General features: G+C 38.2%; 4 protein-coding genes across 4 annotated transcripts; 2 read left to right on the forward strand and 2 right to left on the reverse strand.

Annotated features, from left to right (window-relative positions):
* The first annotated feature begins 696 nt into the window (after nucleotides 1–696).
* On the forward strand, nucleotides 697–7,503 carry LOC140787252 (probable serine/threonine-protein kinase At1g54610). The gene is made up of 8 exons (XM_073136065.1): nucleotides 697–1,706; nucleotides 3,079–3,363; nucleotides 3,462–3,779; nucleotides 4,248–4,475; nucleotides 5,170–5,270; nucleotides 5,405–5,486; nucleotides 5,930–6,388; nucleotides 6,941–7,503. The coding sequence occupies exons 1-8, from the start codon at nucleotides 1,188–1,190 to the stop codon at nucleotides 7,145–7,147; spliced, it is 2,199 nt and encodes a 732-aa protein (XP_072992166.1). The 5' UTR covers nucleotides 697–1,187; the 3' UTR covers nucleotides 7,148–7,503.
* Nucleotides 7,504–7,863: 360 nt separating this feature from the next.
* LOC140785475 (uncharacterized) lies at nucleotides 7,864–10,447 on the reverse strand. Its single transcript, XM_073133308.1, has 3 exons — nucleotides 10,139–10,447; nucleotides 9,093–9,207; nucleotides 7,864–8,235 (listed from the first exon to the last, which is right to left on the reverse strand). The coding sequence occupies exons 1-3, from the start codon at nucleotides 10,355–10,357 to the stop codon at nucleotides 8,162–8,164; spliced, it is 408 nt and encodes a 135-aa protein (XP_072989409.1). The 5' UTR covers nucleotides 10,358–10,447; the 3' UTR covers nucleotides 7,864–8,161.
* Nucleotides 10,448–10,647: 200 nt separating this feature from the next.
* On the forward strand, nucleotides 10,648–14,013 carry LOC140786612 (succinate dehydrogenase subunit 6, mitochondrial). Its single transcript, XM_073135179.1, has 4 exons — nucleotides 10,648–10,930; nucleotides 11,403–11,505; nucleotides 12,365–12,508; nucleotides 13,698–14,013. Exons 1-4 carry the CDS (start codon nucleotides 10,742–10,744, stop codon nucleotides 13,712–13,714), a joined length of 453 nt encoding a protein of 150 aa, XP_072991280.1. The 5' UTR covers nucleotides 10,648–10,741; the 3' UTR covers nucleotides 13,715–14,013.
* A 276-nt stretch (nucleotides 14,014–14,289) lies between these two features.
* LOC140786611 (12-oxophytodienoate reductase 1-like) lies at nucleotides 14,290–16,309 on the reverse strand. Its single transcript, XM_073135178.1, has 5 exons — nucleotides 16,109–16,309; nucleotides 15,796–15,936; nucleotides 15,576–15,706; nucleotides 15,261–15,434; nucleotides 14,290–15,024 (listed from the first exon to the last, which is right to left on the reverse strand). The coding sequence occupies exons 1-5, from the start codon at nucleotides 16,165–16,167 to the stop codon at nucleotides 14,432–14,434; spliced, it is 1,098 nt and encodes a 365-aa protein (XP_072991279.1). The 5' UTR covers nucleotides 16,168–16,309; the 3' UTR covers nucleotides 14,290–14,431.
* Between the last annotated feature and the right edge of the window lie 222 nt (nucleotides 16,310–16,531).

The raw sequence follows: 16,531 nt of genomic DNA on the forward strand, positions 1-16,531 counted from the left end.
TCAGAAGAATGTTAGATATAGACCGAACAAATCTTTGTGAATAGGAGGACTTAAATTTTAGCCAATATACTAAGCTGCCTAATTTAGACTACGAATCATTTGCGTCACCGAACTATTGCTCCGACCACCGATCTATATTAGAGTTGGATGGTAATAATATTTAATTTTTTATAAAAAAAACCAGATTTTTGTTCTTTAAATATTACTTTTTAAGAAGTAAGAAATAGAAGATGTTTTTTTCATATTTTTTAAAGAATATCTTAATTATATTAAAAATAATATAAGATCTATAAATAATTTAATTTTTTCTAAACTATCAATTAATAAAATTATATCAACATAATTTATTTTGTAGATTGTTTGTGAGATTAGTTATTATACAATATAATTAAGCAATATTTTTGTTATTTATAAGAAGTATTAATTACTCATTTATTGCGTGCTTTGTTGGGGGATATTGCGTTATTATTATTATTTGTTTTAAAATCATATCTGACCGTAATCCGTGTGTTTTGGCGGTGACTAGAATAATTCCATTAAAAAAAAAACAATAATAATAAAAATTATAAAAGAAAAGGTAGCATTTACTCATAAAAAGTATCTTTTACCCAAATCTAAATCTTTTATTTTATATTTTGTTGATATTTTTTGTACCTTTTCTGCGTTTTCTTTTTTTCAAGCTCTACGGCGTTTTCCAAATCGATATTTTGGTGTCCATAAAATAGGAAGAGCGAGGAAGGGAGGCGAATATAGGGAGGAGTAAAAAGTTTTGTCAAAAGTCGATCTTGAATTTTCGAGATTCACGCGGCAAGATGGGATTTTTATCGGATTCCAGTGTCCCTAACCATGCTTCTTTATCTGGGTCTCGGCGATTTTGGTAGCTCCGGTCACGGAATCGGATCGGACACGAAGAATAGTACGCGGCGGAGTCTGTTGTGCCTTTGATCGAGTTCTTGAGAGATTTGAGAGAGTTTGGGGGGAGTTGGGTTTCTGGAATCTGGACTGAAGAGTTGCGGTGCTTCTCTCCGTTGGATCTAGGGTACCAAGGGTGCCCAAAAAGGATCTTCCGATGGTTTTGGGTTCAATTTGGTGAGAAAGGGGTCAATTTGGTGTTACTTGATGCATCTGGAATCAAATCGGTACCTTGTGCAGCTTGGTGGGGAAGAGGGCGGTAGTTGTTTGTGCTTATGGGCTGCGTTAGCTCCAAAGCAACCAGTGGAGATGAGCACGGCCAGATCAAGCCAAGCAGAGGCTCAAGCAATTCGCTTCGGCGATTGGTGAGTTCGTCGAAGAGGAGGGAGGAGGAGGAGGAGGTTGTGGTACTAGATTCTGGAGCAAGGATTATAAGTGATGGGAGCACAGCAAGGCTTATTCCTAAGCTGGAGGAGAATGTGGCTAATACGCCACCTCTGCTCTCGCAGGACGACGGAGAAAAGGAAGTGGCTGTTGTTGTTGATAGAAATAGTAGGAAAAGTGCTGGGCACCAGAGACGGGCTACCATGGATGATGGGGCTAATGGGGCAGGCCCCAATTCAAGAATTGTTGTTAGAAACGAGGAGGCCAATATAAGAATCTCTGACGTGCCCAATGGGATTGAAGGTGAGCATGTGGCAGCAGGTTGGCCTCGCTGGCTCACAGAAGTAGCCGGAGAGGCGGTGAGAGGTTGGCTGCCTAGGAAAGCAGAATCATTTGAAAAGATAGACAAGGTCAGTTTACTGCTCATTGCTGTCCTCAATATTTAAATTAAGGAAAAGGAAGCAAATCTTCTTTAGTTTGCCATTGTGATTCTGATATTCTTCAGCTTTTTGTTCCATTGGTACCACTTAATTGCAGGAATGTCATATATAAGTGTTCAATATCCTTTTGTTCTTTTATGTCCTCCTATAATAAATATGAAGGTGTAGAATGAAGAAGAAGAACGAAACTCTTGGCTCAAGTTGGCTTTAGTTGCAATCTTTATGAACTCATGACAGCACCTTTCTGCATAGTATTGTATATGATTGAAATGTGAAAATAGGAGGAGGTTGATCTTACATCTTGTACTTATCAAATGCTTATCCACATGTTCTACAACTTTTCTCCTTTATGATTAGATAAGCATCTTTGACTATTGTCCTTTAATCAACAATTAACATTGATCATCTTTGAATTAACTTTATGATTTGCATCTAATAATAGTAGGTAATGGAATATTATTAGGTGGGATGGTCAGACTGATGGGTAGATGCCCAGACAGGCAGCTGATCTGAATGATAGAGATCAGTAGAAATGATTGATATGGTTTTTAACCTGGTTGAGTCAATTGAAAGATTGTGAGGGCTTCAAATGGTCGGGCGATAACTGATAACATTTTTCTTTGCCAACCCAAATAGTAGTAAGATGTTATAAATTTATGATCATCCTTGAAATATTGGCAGGCATAAAGTGTCTATATTTATTGCATAGCTAAACATTGATTTCAGATTCACAACCAAATTCAGCGTGAGCATCCAGAAATGTTTTGTCTTTGTACTCTTTTTGTGTAGTGCTGACAATGAAAAAGGTTCATTCTTCTGATGGAACAGACTTCTCAATCTTGAGGTCATGATCTTGAGATTACTGAGTACTGAAATTAGATCTTCCCACCTGCTCTCTATATGTTCCTATGCTCTAATTCTATGTTATAGTGCTCTCTTAGATCTGTGGATACTTGTCACAGAATTGGTTTCTGGATCAGAACACCTCATTAAAACTTACGATAATAAGGTCAGTTGACACTCACATATAAGGTGACTCAATGGTGAATCAAATCAAAATCAAATAAAGTATGCAAAAGGTTTGTTAGTTGCATTTTCTTATTGGTTACTTGTTTCCTTGATATTTTTAAAACTTTCTTAGTTAAAGATTTTATGACGAAGTGATTGACCTTACGTTAGGAAATTGTCATCTTTTCATGTCATGATTTTTCCATGTTTCTAGGTGACATTATATTCAGTTTGAATGTTATTGGATGTACTTTTTTTCTTAATGCTGTCTTGTCAAGTATCATATTAAGAGTATGAACAATTTTATGTTCAACCTTTCTTATCATATATTCAGATTGGACAAGGAACTTATAGCAATGTGTACAAAGCCCGTGATCTTGAAACTGGAAAAATAGTTGCACTTAAGAAAGTACGATTTGCCAATGTGGATCCTGAGAGTGTCCGGTTCATGGCAAGGGAAATTCATATTCTACGCAGACTTGATCACCCAAATATTGTGAAGCTTGAAGGTCTAGTTACATCGCGTGTGTCAAGCAGCTTGTGTCTTGTATTTGAGTACATGGAACATGATCTTGCAGGACTTGCAGCTACACCCGGTATCAAGTTCACTGAGCCCCAGGTGTTTCCTGCAGAAAATCAGACTTTCTTCCCGCTTCATAAATTTATTTTATTGGGTTCTCTTCATTTTGCCTATCCTCATTCTGGAGCACATTTCAGGTTAAATGTTATATGCAACAGTTACTTTGTGGGCTTGAGCACTGCCATAATCGTGGGGTTCTGCATCGAGATATTAAGGGGGCAAATCTTCTGATTGATAATAATGGCATCCTTAAAATAGCAGATTTTGGTCTTGCTACATTTTTTAACCCCAATCAGAAGCAGCAATTAACAAGTCGAGTTGTAACGCTGTGGTATCGCCCTCCTGAGCTTTTGCTCGGAGCAACTGACTACAGTGCTTCTGTTGACCTGTGGAGTACTGGCTGCATCCTTGCAGAATTGCTTGCTGGGAGACCCATCATGCCAGGAAGAACGGAGGTATACTGCTTACTGAATAATATACTATCATACATGAAGATTTTGAAGAAGGTTTGCAGGAAAACTAATATTCCAGGCCATCATCAACACCCATTAAATTTCTCACTCTTGGATTCTTTAAGTACTCTCTTAACATAGGTGCAATCAGCCAGAATAAATCATTGTATAATCGACAAGTAAGAAGTGAGTGTCTTGTGGCTCTGGCACCATGTGCTTTACGTTGACTGCATCTTTCCTCTCCAAGCTCTCTGTTGGCTTGAGCCCTGTGTACAGAGGTTGCAAAATCTTGTGCATGCATGAATTTTTTGTTTTCAGTTTTTGCGTATGCTGAAGATATAGCTTCTGTATATCTTCTCATTATTTTCCTTGGAGTGCATGTTTCAGTCGTCCTCACTAACCTATCTTTAAGTTTGTTTTCTGGGTGCTGCTAATACTTGATAATTACCTCTGCTTATGATATCCTTCTAGGTGGAACAATTGCACAAAATATTCAAACTTTGTGGTTCTCCATCAGAGGAGTTTTGGACAAATTTAAAGTTGTCATGTGCAACCATTTTTAAACCGCAACATCCATATCGACGCTGTGTTGGTGAGGCATTTAAGGATTTCCCTCCTTCAGCTTTAGCTCTTTTGGATTGCCTTCTTGCTGTAGAACCAGTGGCTAGGGGAACTGCAGCTTCTGCACTTCAGAGTGAGGTACATATCTGGCCACTTTAGTTTGAAAATTTTCTATCTTATGATCAATATATTCTCTGGTTAATTTTATTTAAATGTGTTTCACATTTTTATGCACTACTATGTGCTTAACATCTTACAGTTTTACAGTAGGTTTGCATTATGTGGAATGTTTCATTATACTTCACCTATTCCCAAAGAATACAAATCAGACATATGTTTAAATTAGTCACTATGCTTTCTGCGATTATTGAATATAACGAGCTCGTTGATACTTGAAACTCACGAAGTGTTATTCTCTCTTGAATTTTTTGTTTCTTCACATCAAGTTTCTAACTACTTGTTCTTCATGAAATGCTTCCAAGACTCTGACCCAAAGGGGTTGAGTAGATGCAGGAATCTTTGCGAAGTGCAGTGGAGTACTTATATATTAAATACAATATTCTAGAATTACAGGAATTCCGGCCTTCTATTGAGTAGATGCTTGGGCATGCTATGCTAGAATTACAGGAATTTCTACCTATTCTTTTTTCATGGTTAATACTTAATACCATATCCACTTTCTAGTTTCTGCTGCATATATTATACAAGATCTTACTCGCATTTTTTCGCTTACTTTTAATTTGGTTTGAACTTCAGGAACTCTTCTTTTATGTGGTGCATCATGTTCCCCAATTTACAGATTTATACTACTAATTCTATTTAATCCCTTCAGTTTTTCACTACGAAGCCTTTTGCTTGTGATCCATCAAGTCTGCCCAAGTATCCACCCAGCAAGGAGTATAATGCTAAGCTGCGAGATGAGGAAGCTAGGAGGTACTTTATTCTGTTGAAATAAGCATGCTTAACAGAAATTTCTCAGAAATAAATAGGCATAAAAAATGATAATATTTGCTTATTGGTTCATGCTAAGTTTGCTGGTTCTTATCTCTGGTATTACTTATACACAGGCAAAGAGCAGCTGCTGTTAAAGGTCAGGAATCTGAGTCTGGGAGGAGGAAACCACTTCCTGTGTCAGATGCTGAATTGCAGGTATGTCATAAACATTTTTTTTGGGGTCAAAATCAAGACAATCATAGAAAGGGGAAAATACTACTGATAGTAGTGGCCATCAACACTCTTGTTGGGAGCCATGAAATACAGTATTACCTTCATGATTAAAGCAGCGATAAAAAGAATAACCTACAACTTTACCTAATATTATATCCATAGTCATAACTATTAATTAAACACATTTTCGTAGGTGCAATTATCCTTTTTCTGCTTACTCATCAGTGAAAGATTTCTCTTTAGAACAGAAATACATGTAAATTCTGAGTTATATCTTCGTAAACTGTTGGTATCAGTTAGTTTGATCCATAATATAGCAGCCTAGTGATATACCTCTGATTGTGGATTAGTAGGGAATTTTTTTTTAAGCCACTTCAATGTTGATATAGTGTAGCTGTAAAATTTGTGTTCAATGGCTGGTGCAGAAACGACTAGTACATGAAAACCCCAAAAGCAGAAGTTACAAGTATATTCCACAGGAGGATGGCGGATCAAGTTTCCCAGTTGATCCTCTGGGAAAAACGGCAGAGAATGGTTCTCCTCATCGTGTTTCTCTTGTGTACCCTGGTCGTTCGTCCACTTCCTTTGGACGACCAAATGGTCCAGAACAGAAGACATACAGATCATACATGCCTCAGGGTGGTGTTGCTGGTTTGTCTAACTTCTCAGGTCCTCTCGGAGCAAGAAGCAATGCTGAGAGGTTTGACAATCTCAGAGTTAATTCTAAGCATCCATACTTGCCAGAGGATCGATCGGGCTCATCATACAATCAAGCCGGTGTTGCTGATACCTCAGACAAGCAGGAATGGACCCATCACTTGCTGGATAGACCTTCCTCTTCTCATAAGAAGGATGATGGAGTTGGAAGAAAGGAGCCTATTGTGGTAATCTTGATTTACTTTTCCTGAAGTAAATTGGATCATTATCTAAATAATGATTGAAGAGTAGTGACTTGTATTGACTCTTTAATAAAACCATGAAAAAGTTTTGTTCGGAAATTGCTGCCTATTGGGAATCAAAAGAAGCCTTAGGCTGCATCTGGAAGCTCTCACCATAGATAACAGAATGCCTGATGAGGTAAAGAAAAATCATAGGTGGAAAATCATAGACACAAAAAGTATATTACAATAAAACTCTGTTCGATGTCCTTAGATTTCCGATAGTTTTTCCAATTCAAATTTTACTACGATTATTTTATTTTACAACACTCAAACCATTAACTTGATTCTATCTCTACGACCATAAGTATCTTATTTAGAATGTGCGTGATTAATGTAGAACATATAACCAGATATCCACTTCACTGACCCAAATGCCTACTTATCTTTACAGCAAGTAATTTATACTTTTTGTGTTTTATTTGGACTTAGTCTTTTAGTGGGAAAATTATTACTCTTACTTTCTTCTAATGCTAATATTTTTGAATGTATGGACAGGCAAATGGCACGAAGAAGAACAGAATCCACTATTCTGGACCATTGATGCCTCCAGGAGGGAACATGGATGACATGCTCAAAGAGCATGAACGCCAAATCCAACAGGCAGTACGGAGAGCACGCTTTGACAAAGCGAAGGCAAAGCATTATGGTGAGAGATCAGAAGCCCTACTGTATGCTAGCAGGAACGGCAGATCAGATCGTTAAGACGGTTGATTCAACCCTATTTTTTCTTCTTACTGTGATGATGTTGGGAGATATTGACAGTGAATTGAATCAAGCTGCAGTCTTTGCTAAGCAGAGCTTCTGTACAGCAAAAATGGCATTATTAGCAAACAACTGGGAGTTTATATGTGTCGCCAATTCTTTTTAGAATCTTAAATATCTTTGTAGAAAGTCAAGGCTCCGTATTAGTATTGACACTAATACCTTCTTTAGATCAGTTTTCTCTAGGCTAAAATCGAGTTAAACACCAATTGTAAATTTCGTGGATCTCTGTTGGGTACTTGGGAAGCTGCTGAAAGATTTATTGCTGTTGAGTTGGCCTCAGTTAGAACTTGAAAGCACTGTCTAGGGCAAAATCATCTCTTTAAAATCTGGAAAGAATTCATTTAGTCAAAATTTCTTCTATACCTGTTTTATTTTGATGGCTATAAGCTTATAATAATTTCGTTTAGGTTCCCCTTAGCTTTTCTTTGCTCAAATTTTTTACTGCCTGTTTGTACTGATTCTTTAGAGGGAAGGAAACACAAAAGGAATGAATTAGTGCAACAATCTAAATTCTCAACACAGAAGGCATCATTTCTTTTCCAAGTACATTGGAGTATTGGACATTTTTCCTGTTCCACAAGCAAGAATTCAAACTTAAATATTATACTAGACAAATGATGAAAAAGAGAAGGTGCCACAAGGAGACATCAGAATGAAGTATAAAGCAGAGTACATTTTAGAGTTCGTTTAAAAAGAAAGTGAACTTGTTCTCCCCTACGCCAAATCTCAATCATCTCAGGAGTACAAGATAAATACCCAAGCTATTTCTCTCTGTGAACATGCCTGAGCAACTAGTTGCTTTAAACTCGCATTAGATCATAACATCTAGATTTCAACATCATGTAGAATCCAATAAGAGGAACCCAAACAAAGAAGCAAGCATTAAGTTCATTACAGAAGTCGTAATATCAAAAACAAAATAGAAACAAAAACCATCAGAAGCGAAAATCATCAGCGAACACGACGGCCTTTCTCTTCCTGTCCAAGTCCAAGTGACTTCTGTGCATTGGCAATTCCCTCTGGATCTGCAAGAGAGAAATTGAAAGAGTAACACTAGGTTTCTAACAGAAACTAGGGCAAAGAAAAGGCCAAAAGAAGGTTGGCATTCAGTACTTCAGAATGTGGAGATTTTCATCCAAAGCATGCAAGAGAGAAATAAACACGTAAACACAATCTCTTTTCATCAAACAACAGTGAAGCTGAAAGTAATCACTGGCAACCATGAATTCATTTGGAGCAGAGTTGTCACTATGGTATCCTATAACTTTAAGGGGAAAAATGGATCAAACTTTTTGTATGCAAACCTAATAAATTTGAGGCTCAATCAAGAAGCAACTGGGGAGTCGTACAACTGAAACTGCCGCATGTTGTTGCATATGAGTAAGTAACAGAACATGAATAAGTAGGTACTTGCTCATCAGAAACAAAAAGAAAAAAGTATCTTGGTTAGAGTCTAAATCATCCGCTATCAAAATGAGGGCAAATGAGAAAAGATATCTAAAGTTATGATGGCACCTAGGAAGATTGTCTTGCCAACGTCTGCAAAATGCCACCTTAACTTCATCTCTCTAAGCATTTATTTTCCAGAAGCAATAATTCTTCTGAATTCAGTGTAATTGGCAAGTATGAGCTTGATGGTTGGTGGTAACTCAAATCTCATCCACCAATTTATCTAGATATTGTACTACAGAAGTTATGATACAACTCTTATTTCAAAGGAAGTTAAAAAAAATGAAGTAACAGAGTATATGAAAAAAGTAATTAGACATGACGAGGATAGTCTCAAAGAAGAACTCAGCAAGAGGATGGAAAGGAGCAAGAGGAAAAAAAAAGCATTCACTTCCACATACTACTCTTAGACTTATTAAGTGCAGAAACTTACCCCAAAACTGTGTAAAGATGCGAAGGAAAAAGTTTAGGTTCCGAGAAGCATTATATGCCATGGCAGGAGGAAGGGGTTTCACAATAGTGTCCACGCTGAAAACACATCGCAGAAACTGCAAACATGACAGAGCAGAGAAATCAAACACCAAAATAATGTCTCCTAGATATCCATGCCTATGTATATACATACATGGACTAGGAGTTATGTGCCAGTCATGCAGATTAGCAAAGTGTCAGCGTCGAGGGAGTACGAAAATTGGCAGTTCAGCACATGACATATCCATGATACCCAAAGACAAATTCATAAAATCTACGTTTTCCATAATTTTGCGCAGGGAAGCATTGTCATTTGAAAATGTGGCATCTATGCACAAGGAACTTACACCAAATCTGCTAAAATTTGGGAAAAATTTTATTTCATTAATTCTTTAGCTCTGCAAGATAAACGTCTGAGGTTGGTTTAGGCTCTAATTTTGGCTATTAGTTACAGAAGATTGGTTTTCCAAAATCTTTTTGCCCATTTATAGTGATGGAGATATAAGTATAAGCCCAGAATCAATACCACTTATCTAAATAATAAATTTAATGATTAGTGAGCACTGACACAAAAAAGACTTCTCAACCTTTATCATTTACTAAACAGTTTGAAAAATCCTAAATTAGACTTCCAATCTATGCCTTATCATAACCTTGAAAGATAATTGATTAAAGCAAAGCAGTCATGTAACCACCATAAGACTAACATTCACAAAGAAAATAATTTACAAAAAAAAGAAACATCATAAATTTTCGACCTAACGAACCCACCAAACGAACACCTCAATTAGTAAAGAAAATTCAATTGGGTATCCATAGTAACCCCCAAAAACCAAATTTTCCCACGCAAACAAGTTCATCCAACCCCAAAAGGAACGCACACAAAATATTTTTCAATAACCGCTCAAATCCACAACCAGCAACGCTTTCCCGGGTAGTAACCAAGAAATCTTCAATTAGGTACTACGAAAACGGAAGGAAACTAAGCGAGTAAGTCGGGGAAAGGACCTGGAAGTTCCTCTGGAAGCTGTATCTGAGCTCGGGGTCGATCTCGGCCTCGTCGTCCTCATCCCCCAAGTCCTTGGAGGAGGAGGAGGACTTCTTGCGCGGCACGTGCATAGTGGGCGTGCCTCCGGGCTGGCTGGTGACCCGGAGCTTCGCGTCCTTGAACTTTTCGGGCTCCTCCTCGCCCCTCCATGGCGCCGAAGCCAATAGCTCCTTCTTCATCGCTCCAGGATAGAGAAGAACGATAAGAGACGACGAGGCTTACGTTGGTATCTTCAGGTAGCGATGGTCGGATTCGGGTTGAATCATCATAATTTCATCCGTACCCGAAACCAGCTTCACATAAACCATGGGCGATGTTGCGAGACGAGACCACTCACGGGTAGCCTCCCAATAAGCCTAAACGGGACAATCCGAGATCCAATTAAGCATTCACCCGACCCGATAATTTCAGCTAAAATGAACGAAGAACTCTTAACCGGGTACGGGTCTAATCAATACCCACCCGGTACCTATCGGGTCAGGACAAACATCCGCTTATCAAAACCACTCTTCTTCTCCCAAACCTAAGCCCACCTCGATCGAGAAGAGAGAGAGAGACGAGAGATGGGAGAGAAGTCATCATCGTGGGGAATTCTTGGCGAGCACTTCGAGGAGGTGAAGGAGCACTGGAAGAAGAACTTCTCCTTCCTCGATTACTTCAAGAAGACTTATGGAAGGGAGAAGTCGCTCCCCAAATGGACCGAGGCTGATGTGGAGGAGTTCATCGCATCCGATCCCGTCTACGGACCTCAGGTATCGAATCTGGTTTGAGTTCTACTACCAAATCTTTCGCGCTTGTTTGGGTCGTTTGTTTGATGAGTTCTTGAGAATTCATTCGTTAGCTTTAATAAATTTTGCCCCTTTAGATTTGAGGGTTATGTATATCGTTGGATCGTTTTGGATCTTGATGCAGATTGGTAATTTTTGGATTATTGATGTCATTTTCTCTTACATCTAGATCATGAACATGGTCTGGTCGCATGATGCAAGTTCAAACTAGACATTCAAGCTACAAAAATATAAGTTGACACTAGAACGTCATGTAAAGAAACCTGCATGATATGTATGGATAATATGAACTTGCATAGTCTACTGAATCTTTGTGTGGTTTTTAAGATTCTTTTGCCTTTTTCTCTTGGTCATGATTTTCAGATTATCTTACTAATTTTTGGTTGTAGAACTTTCCTAACAGTGTTCTGGAAAAAAAATATGTCTGTTTTTGTAGTTGAAGGCTTTGAGGGAATCAAGGAAGTATGCAATGGTTGGAGCCGCTCTTGGTGCAGCACATTTAGGAGGTGTTTCCTTGAAATATTCAAAGAGCCCACATGGTATCACATCTAACCCGCTCTTTAAAATTGCTTTCTAACTTTTAATCCGAACTTATATAGCACATAATTACTTCAAAAAAAAAAAAAAACTTATAAACCACACGACAAATTACTCTCCTCTAGAATTTATTGCAACTTCATTTTACAACTTGCTTCCTTATAAGTGTTCCCGGCCAGATTTTATGGAAGGGAAATGGAAAGAGAAAATGGGAGCTCATTTTTCACCTAGATAGAAAAGTGCTCATAATTTGACCTCAAAGAATCAATCTCAACTTTTAATGTGATGGCCCTGAGTGAAATCAAGGGACTGGTATATGCTTACTTGTTCTGCAATTTAATTATTGGGAATCTTGGGATGTAGATCATTTCTTATGGTTCTGATTATGTGCAATATGGAAGTATAAGATCCAATGGAAGAGTGGTAACAAAAAATGGATGCTCACATTATGGCCAATGGAAGAGCGATAGCAACAAGATTGATGCAGTGTCTTGTCTGTAGTGAACCAACACTCTGTTCACCCATTACCTGTTAAGAACAGAGAAACCAAAAATCATATGATCCTTAGGAGTCAGGGCTTCTACCTATGCATCAAGTGAGAAAAGTAGCCAGTTAAAGTGGCACCATATCCAAGCTTTTTTTCAATCTACAGCTTGGAAAGCATCTGTGATTTTAGTTTTGGTTTACATGTGTTCCAAGATGTAGATAGTTTGCTCAATGAAAACATACTTATTTACCCATACATGCACACGCAAACCCACAGCCACATATAGTTTTAGATATTGATGGTCTGTAGGCTGTAGGTTCTTACATGTTTCTATTCCATAATTAGGTCCTTAAATTTGGCTTTGGTGATTGCAGGTGTTATTTTGGCTACGGGGTTTGGAGCTCTCTGTGGTGCTGTGTTTGGATCCGAAGTAGCAGAACACTGGAATCAGCTCTACAAGATTGACAAGCAAGGCGCCAATCTCAGGTTTCTCTACTGGTGGGAGGACAAAACCTTAGGTCAGCTCTCTCTTTAATCAAATTAGTATTTGTGTATCATCACATGCTCTTCGAAGCTTTACATTTATTTTGTTATGTGATTATTCATCATTCATTAATAGCAAATGATCTGCCTGTCTATCACCCTAGTTTGTAAATCTGTAAGTGTTCCTCTGCTAACATTTAGTAATTAAACTTTAAGCTCTTTCTTGGCAATTACTGATCCGATTTCTTTCCATGTGTCATTTCTATCGTTGGATTAGCCTAGGATTTATCAACATGCCACAACTCCAGGTCGCACACATTATTTGGCCTTAACTAGGGCTGTTAGAAAAGTTCATTGGCTCTTGCAAGACTCATAAGCTCTGCGATGTAGAACTCAACTTGAACTCGGGCTCATGTAGAGCTCAGCTCGAGCTCTAAATGAGCCGAGCAAAGCTAAACTTAGCTCGCTCGAGCTCGGCTTGAATTAGCTTGATATATATATAATATAATATAGTATAATATAATATATATATTGTATATTTTAAAATTTACAATAATGTGGTGTAGCATAGTTGGTAATTTACTTCAATCTCAAATAGGATGATCTGGGTTCACTCTTGGATTTTACATGTCGAGTTGGCCCAGCTCGATAATCTTAGCAAGCCAAGCCGAGCCCATATTGTTAGGCTCGTCTCAAGCTCGAGCTAAACAAAACTGCAATCAATTTCTAGCCGAACCAAGCTAAGATTGGCTCGTTTACACTCCTAGCCTTGACACCTGATAGACCGGATCGGGCTTGTGGTTCTTACTCTGCTTGACAGTGTATGCAGTTGGGTAATCTGAGGGAGCTGACTGCTTTGATGGGGAATCTTTCTGATCCATTTACTTGAACTAAGTGGACTTGTTATTTTCTGTAAAGATCTACTGCTGCCCTTTGAATGAGAAACCTGATATCTCTAGGCAATTACACACAGTTCAAGATTTTGTGAGGGAAACTTATCCGTATTAAGATCCCTAAATTCATCTTTGCTGGATCCATCAGGAAAGAAAAGATCTTTTTCTCCTTTATTTTTTCAGATGCAATGTTAGTTGTTAATGCCTAGTGTATTTTAACACTGATGCTCTATGAGACACTGCTCCGCTGGTCCAAGTATGGAGCTACTTGATCATATTTGTTGCTTCTTTTATCTTTATTGATGTTTTCATTTTTGTGCTCGTCTGACAGGTAATCAAAGAAATTGAACTCGGTTGGCCTATTCCTGCACTTGAAGAGCAAGTTGACTAGTGTGAAGCATCCATTTTGGGGCTTCCAGTATAAAAAAGCATGCCACCTTTTGTTTAGCATATTTTTCAAATAAATAGCATGTTGTGAGACAACAATTCAGATAAACCCCATGTTTGAGATTTTTAAAGTGTTGTTTCCTGTTAGTTTGGTTATGATGGTTTCTTGATCCTCAAGCTTATCGTGCACAATAACAGTTCAATAATTTTAATTCAGACTGTTTCCTGGAGAGTGATATCCTCTTTGGCTCCTCAGAAAATGTCGTAAAAATTGTATTTACTTGGGATTATGGTGGATTTGAGACTCAGTTTACTTACTGTGACTGATGGTAAGGCTTGCCAACAATTACCATGTAATCATAGGCGGAGTAATTGAAACAGTCTTTCCAGCAATGTTCCATCTCTTATATATAGACTCCTTTTTCTGTCTGAGTTATTCTTGGCACTGAATTGTCTCATTGCTCTACTTTTGGGTGTGTACTTTCGTATACCAGATTGTGAGGGTTATACTTTATACTCTCTCTTCTTCTGAGGGCTTTAAATAAGTTTCTTTGCACATCATTCATTCATATTGTTTTCACTTAACAAGGAAGTGCAAATTGTCACTAAACAAGCAAGTGCAACTTGATATAGGATGCTTAACACACCAATCATGCAATCCACTCCCAATCATAATGCCTAAACAGTTGACTCAAGAAACGGGTAATCTGTATACCCAACCACAGGATCAGGAGTGTAGAAAGTCTTCCTATCATACTTGTTCAAAGGTGCATTGAGCTCAAATCTTTTAGGGAGATCCGGGTTGGCCAAGAACCGCCGGCCGAACGCCACCAAATCGGTGTAATCTTCGGCCACCACCTTGTTGCCTTCCTCCCTATCGTAGCCGCTGGCCACGATAAACGTGCCGTTGAACGCCTTCCTCATAGGGAGTAAGGCATGGGGGATGGTTAGCTTACCATCTACAATTATCATCCTTGGCTCAACAGCATGACAGTAAAGGATGTTGTATTTGGATAGTGACTGAGCCATATATAGCCCAAGTGCTTCTGGGTCCGAGTCTGAACTCTCTAAATAGTCCATAAATGGCGATAGTCGGATCCCGACCCGATCGGGTCCGATCTCATCCGCGATGGCTTGCACCACCTCTAGGGCGAACCGGCAACGGTTTTCTAGGCTACCACCATACTCGTCGGTCCGGTCATTGACATTATCCTTCATGAATTGTTCGATTAAGTAGCCATTTGCTCCATGGATCTCAACTCCATCAAAACCTATACATTAAGAAATTTCTTTCCCATTTAGCTTGATTTCTACATGTCAATTGAACTGTAACTATCATCTCTACCAATTTTGAGGACCACTTAAATAATTGGGGTTATCTATTGGACAACTTGATAATTTAATTTAATTTAATGAGCATGGGTTAGGAGTGTAAAATAAATTATCTCATATCCCCCACACATTTAGTGACAACTAACTCATGCTTCATAGAGAAAAATAATTCTACCTGCTTCTATAGCATTCCTTGCAGCAAGTCTGAAATCATTCACAATCTGGGATATCTCATCAATTCTTAATCTCCTAGGAGGAGAGTAGTCTAGGGTTTCACCATCCGGTCCGATCTCGAGCGTTATCGGCTTATCGCTGCACGATATCGGAGCTTGACCGTTAGGCTGGTAACCTAGAAAAATTATACCAATATTATAAATTTATATATGCAAACTATTTATGTTAATGAAAAATTATTATATAATTTTATTAAAATTTTAATATATTCTTTTTCCCAAAATTTACATGGATCTAGAGAGAGAGAGAGACATACTATAATTGGAAACCCTTCCGACGTGCCAGATCTGGCAGAAGAAGACCCCGCCCTTCTGATGCACGGCATTAACGATTGGCTTCCAGGCCTCCACGTGTTCCTTGGTCCAAATCCCAGGGGTTTCCGGGTACCTTATTGGTCACAAATAAATATTTTTTTTTAAAAAGGAATTAAATGTTAAAGAGCAAAAATAAGAGTGTAATTAAGAGTACAATTATACCCCTGAGCCGTATCGGAAATCCCAGTGGCCTCCGTTATAAGGAGGCCTCCTCTGGTGGCTCTCTGTGAGTAGTAGAGGGCAGCATGGGGTTGAGGAATATTGCCATAAGACCTTGATCTTGTCATTGGTGCCAATACCACCCTACAATATTTATCAAAATTACTATATATATATATATATATGACTTAAAAATTATATTCGAATTTTTTATATATTTAAAATAGGCTAAACATAATTTGTCAATTTTAAGTTGACATTTTTAGGTTAGATAACAAAACTAACAAAAATGAGTTAAAAGATTTGGATTGCTAACCTGTGGGAGAGATCAAATCTGCCCATCTTGTAGGGTGTGAGGAGAGGTTGCTCTGCCATTGTTATCTTCCTATTTCTTCTTCTTCTTCTTCTTCTTCTTCTTCTTCTTCTTCTTCTTCTTCTTCTTCTTCTTCTTCTTCTTCTTCTTCTTCTCCTCTCTCTCTCTCTCTCTCTCTCTCTAGAGTTGCAGTTGACCTTTTGGAGTGTTAAGAAGAGTTTGCTATAAGTAGGGAACTATTTATAACCAGTGAGGGAGCCTTCAAATGGCCAAGTTTGCCAAAAATATGATTAGATCCATCCAACAACTTCTTTGCTACTATTTTATTTCAAAGCATCAAAAGTAGCTGTCAAGAGATTAGACCCAGAAGTGGGTGGCAATTTAGAGAGCAATAATGTACAACTTGCTGGTTAGATCTTAGCTTAT

The sequence above is a fragment of the Typha latifolia genome, chromosome 4 (assembly GCF_019914945.1).
Source record: "Typha latifolia isolate L0001 chromosome 4, TyphaL0001v2, whole genome shotgun sequence".
Lineage (NCBI taxonomy): Eukaryota > Viridiplantae > Streptophyta > Magnoliopsida > Poales > Typhaceae > Typha > Typha latifolia.

Excerpts from the sequence above, each read along its gene's own strand:
- LOC140786611 (XM_073135178.1), bottom strand. The coding sequence starts at position 16,167 with ATGGCAGAGCAACCTCTCCTCACACCCTACAAGATGGGCAGATTTGAT. Across the intron at positions 15,435-15,575 it reads CGGAAGGGTTTCCAATTATA|GTTACCAGCCTAACGGTCAA; the intron begins GTATGTCTCTCT and ends TAATTTTTCTAG. Across the intron at positions 15,025-15,260 it reads AAGGAATGCTATAGAAGCAG|GTTTTGATGGAGTTGAGATC; the intron begins GTAGAATTATTT and ends CTTAATGTATAG.
- LOC140785475 (XM_073133308.1), bottom strand. The coding sequence starts at position 10,357 with ATGAAGAAGGAGCTATTGGCTTCGGCGCCATGGAGGGGCGAGGAGGAG. Across the intron at positions 9,208-10,138 it reads GCTTCCAGAGGAACTTCCAG|TTTCTGCGATGTGTTTTCAG; the intron begins GTCCTTTCCCCG and ends TCATGTTTGCAG. Across the intron at positions 8,236-9,092 it reads CATCTTTACACAGTTTTGGG|ATCCAGAGGGAATTGCCAAT; the intron begins GTAAGTTTCTGC and ends TCTCTCTTGCAG.
- LOC140786612 (XM_073135179.1), top strand. The coding sequence starts at position 10,742 with ATGGGAGAGAAGTCATCATCGTGGGGAATTCTTGGCGAGCACTTCGAG. Across the intron at positions 10,931-11,402 it reads ATCCCGTCTACGGACCTCAG|TTGAAGGCTTTGAGGGAATC; the intron begins GTATCGAATCTG and ends CTGTTTTTGTAG. Across the intron at positions 11,506-12,364 it reads ATATTCAAAGAGCCCACATG|GTGTTATTTTGGCTACGGGG; the intron begins GTATCACATCTA and ends TGGTGATTGCAG.
- LOC140787252 (XM_073136065.1), top strand. The coding sequence starts at position 1,188 with ATGGGCTGCGTTAGCTCCAAAGCAACCAGTGGAGATGAGCACGGCCAG. Across the intron at positions 5,271-5,404 it reads CGAGATGAGGAAGCTAGGAG|GCAAAGAGCAGCTGCTGTTA; the intron begins GTACTTTATTCT and ends ACTTATACACAG. Across the intron at positions 6,389-6,940 it reads GAAGAAAGGAGCCTATTGTG|GCAAATGGCACGAAGAAGAA; the intron begins GTAATCTTGATT and ends ATGTATGGACAG.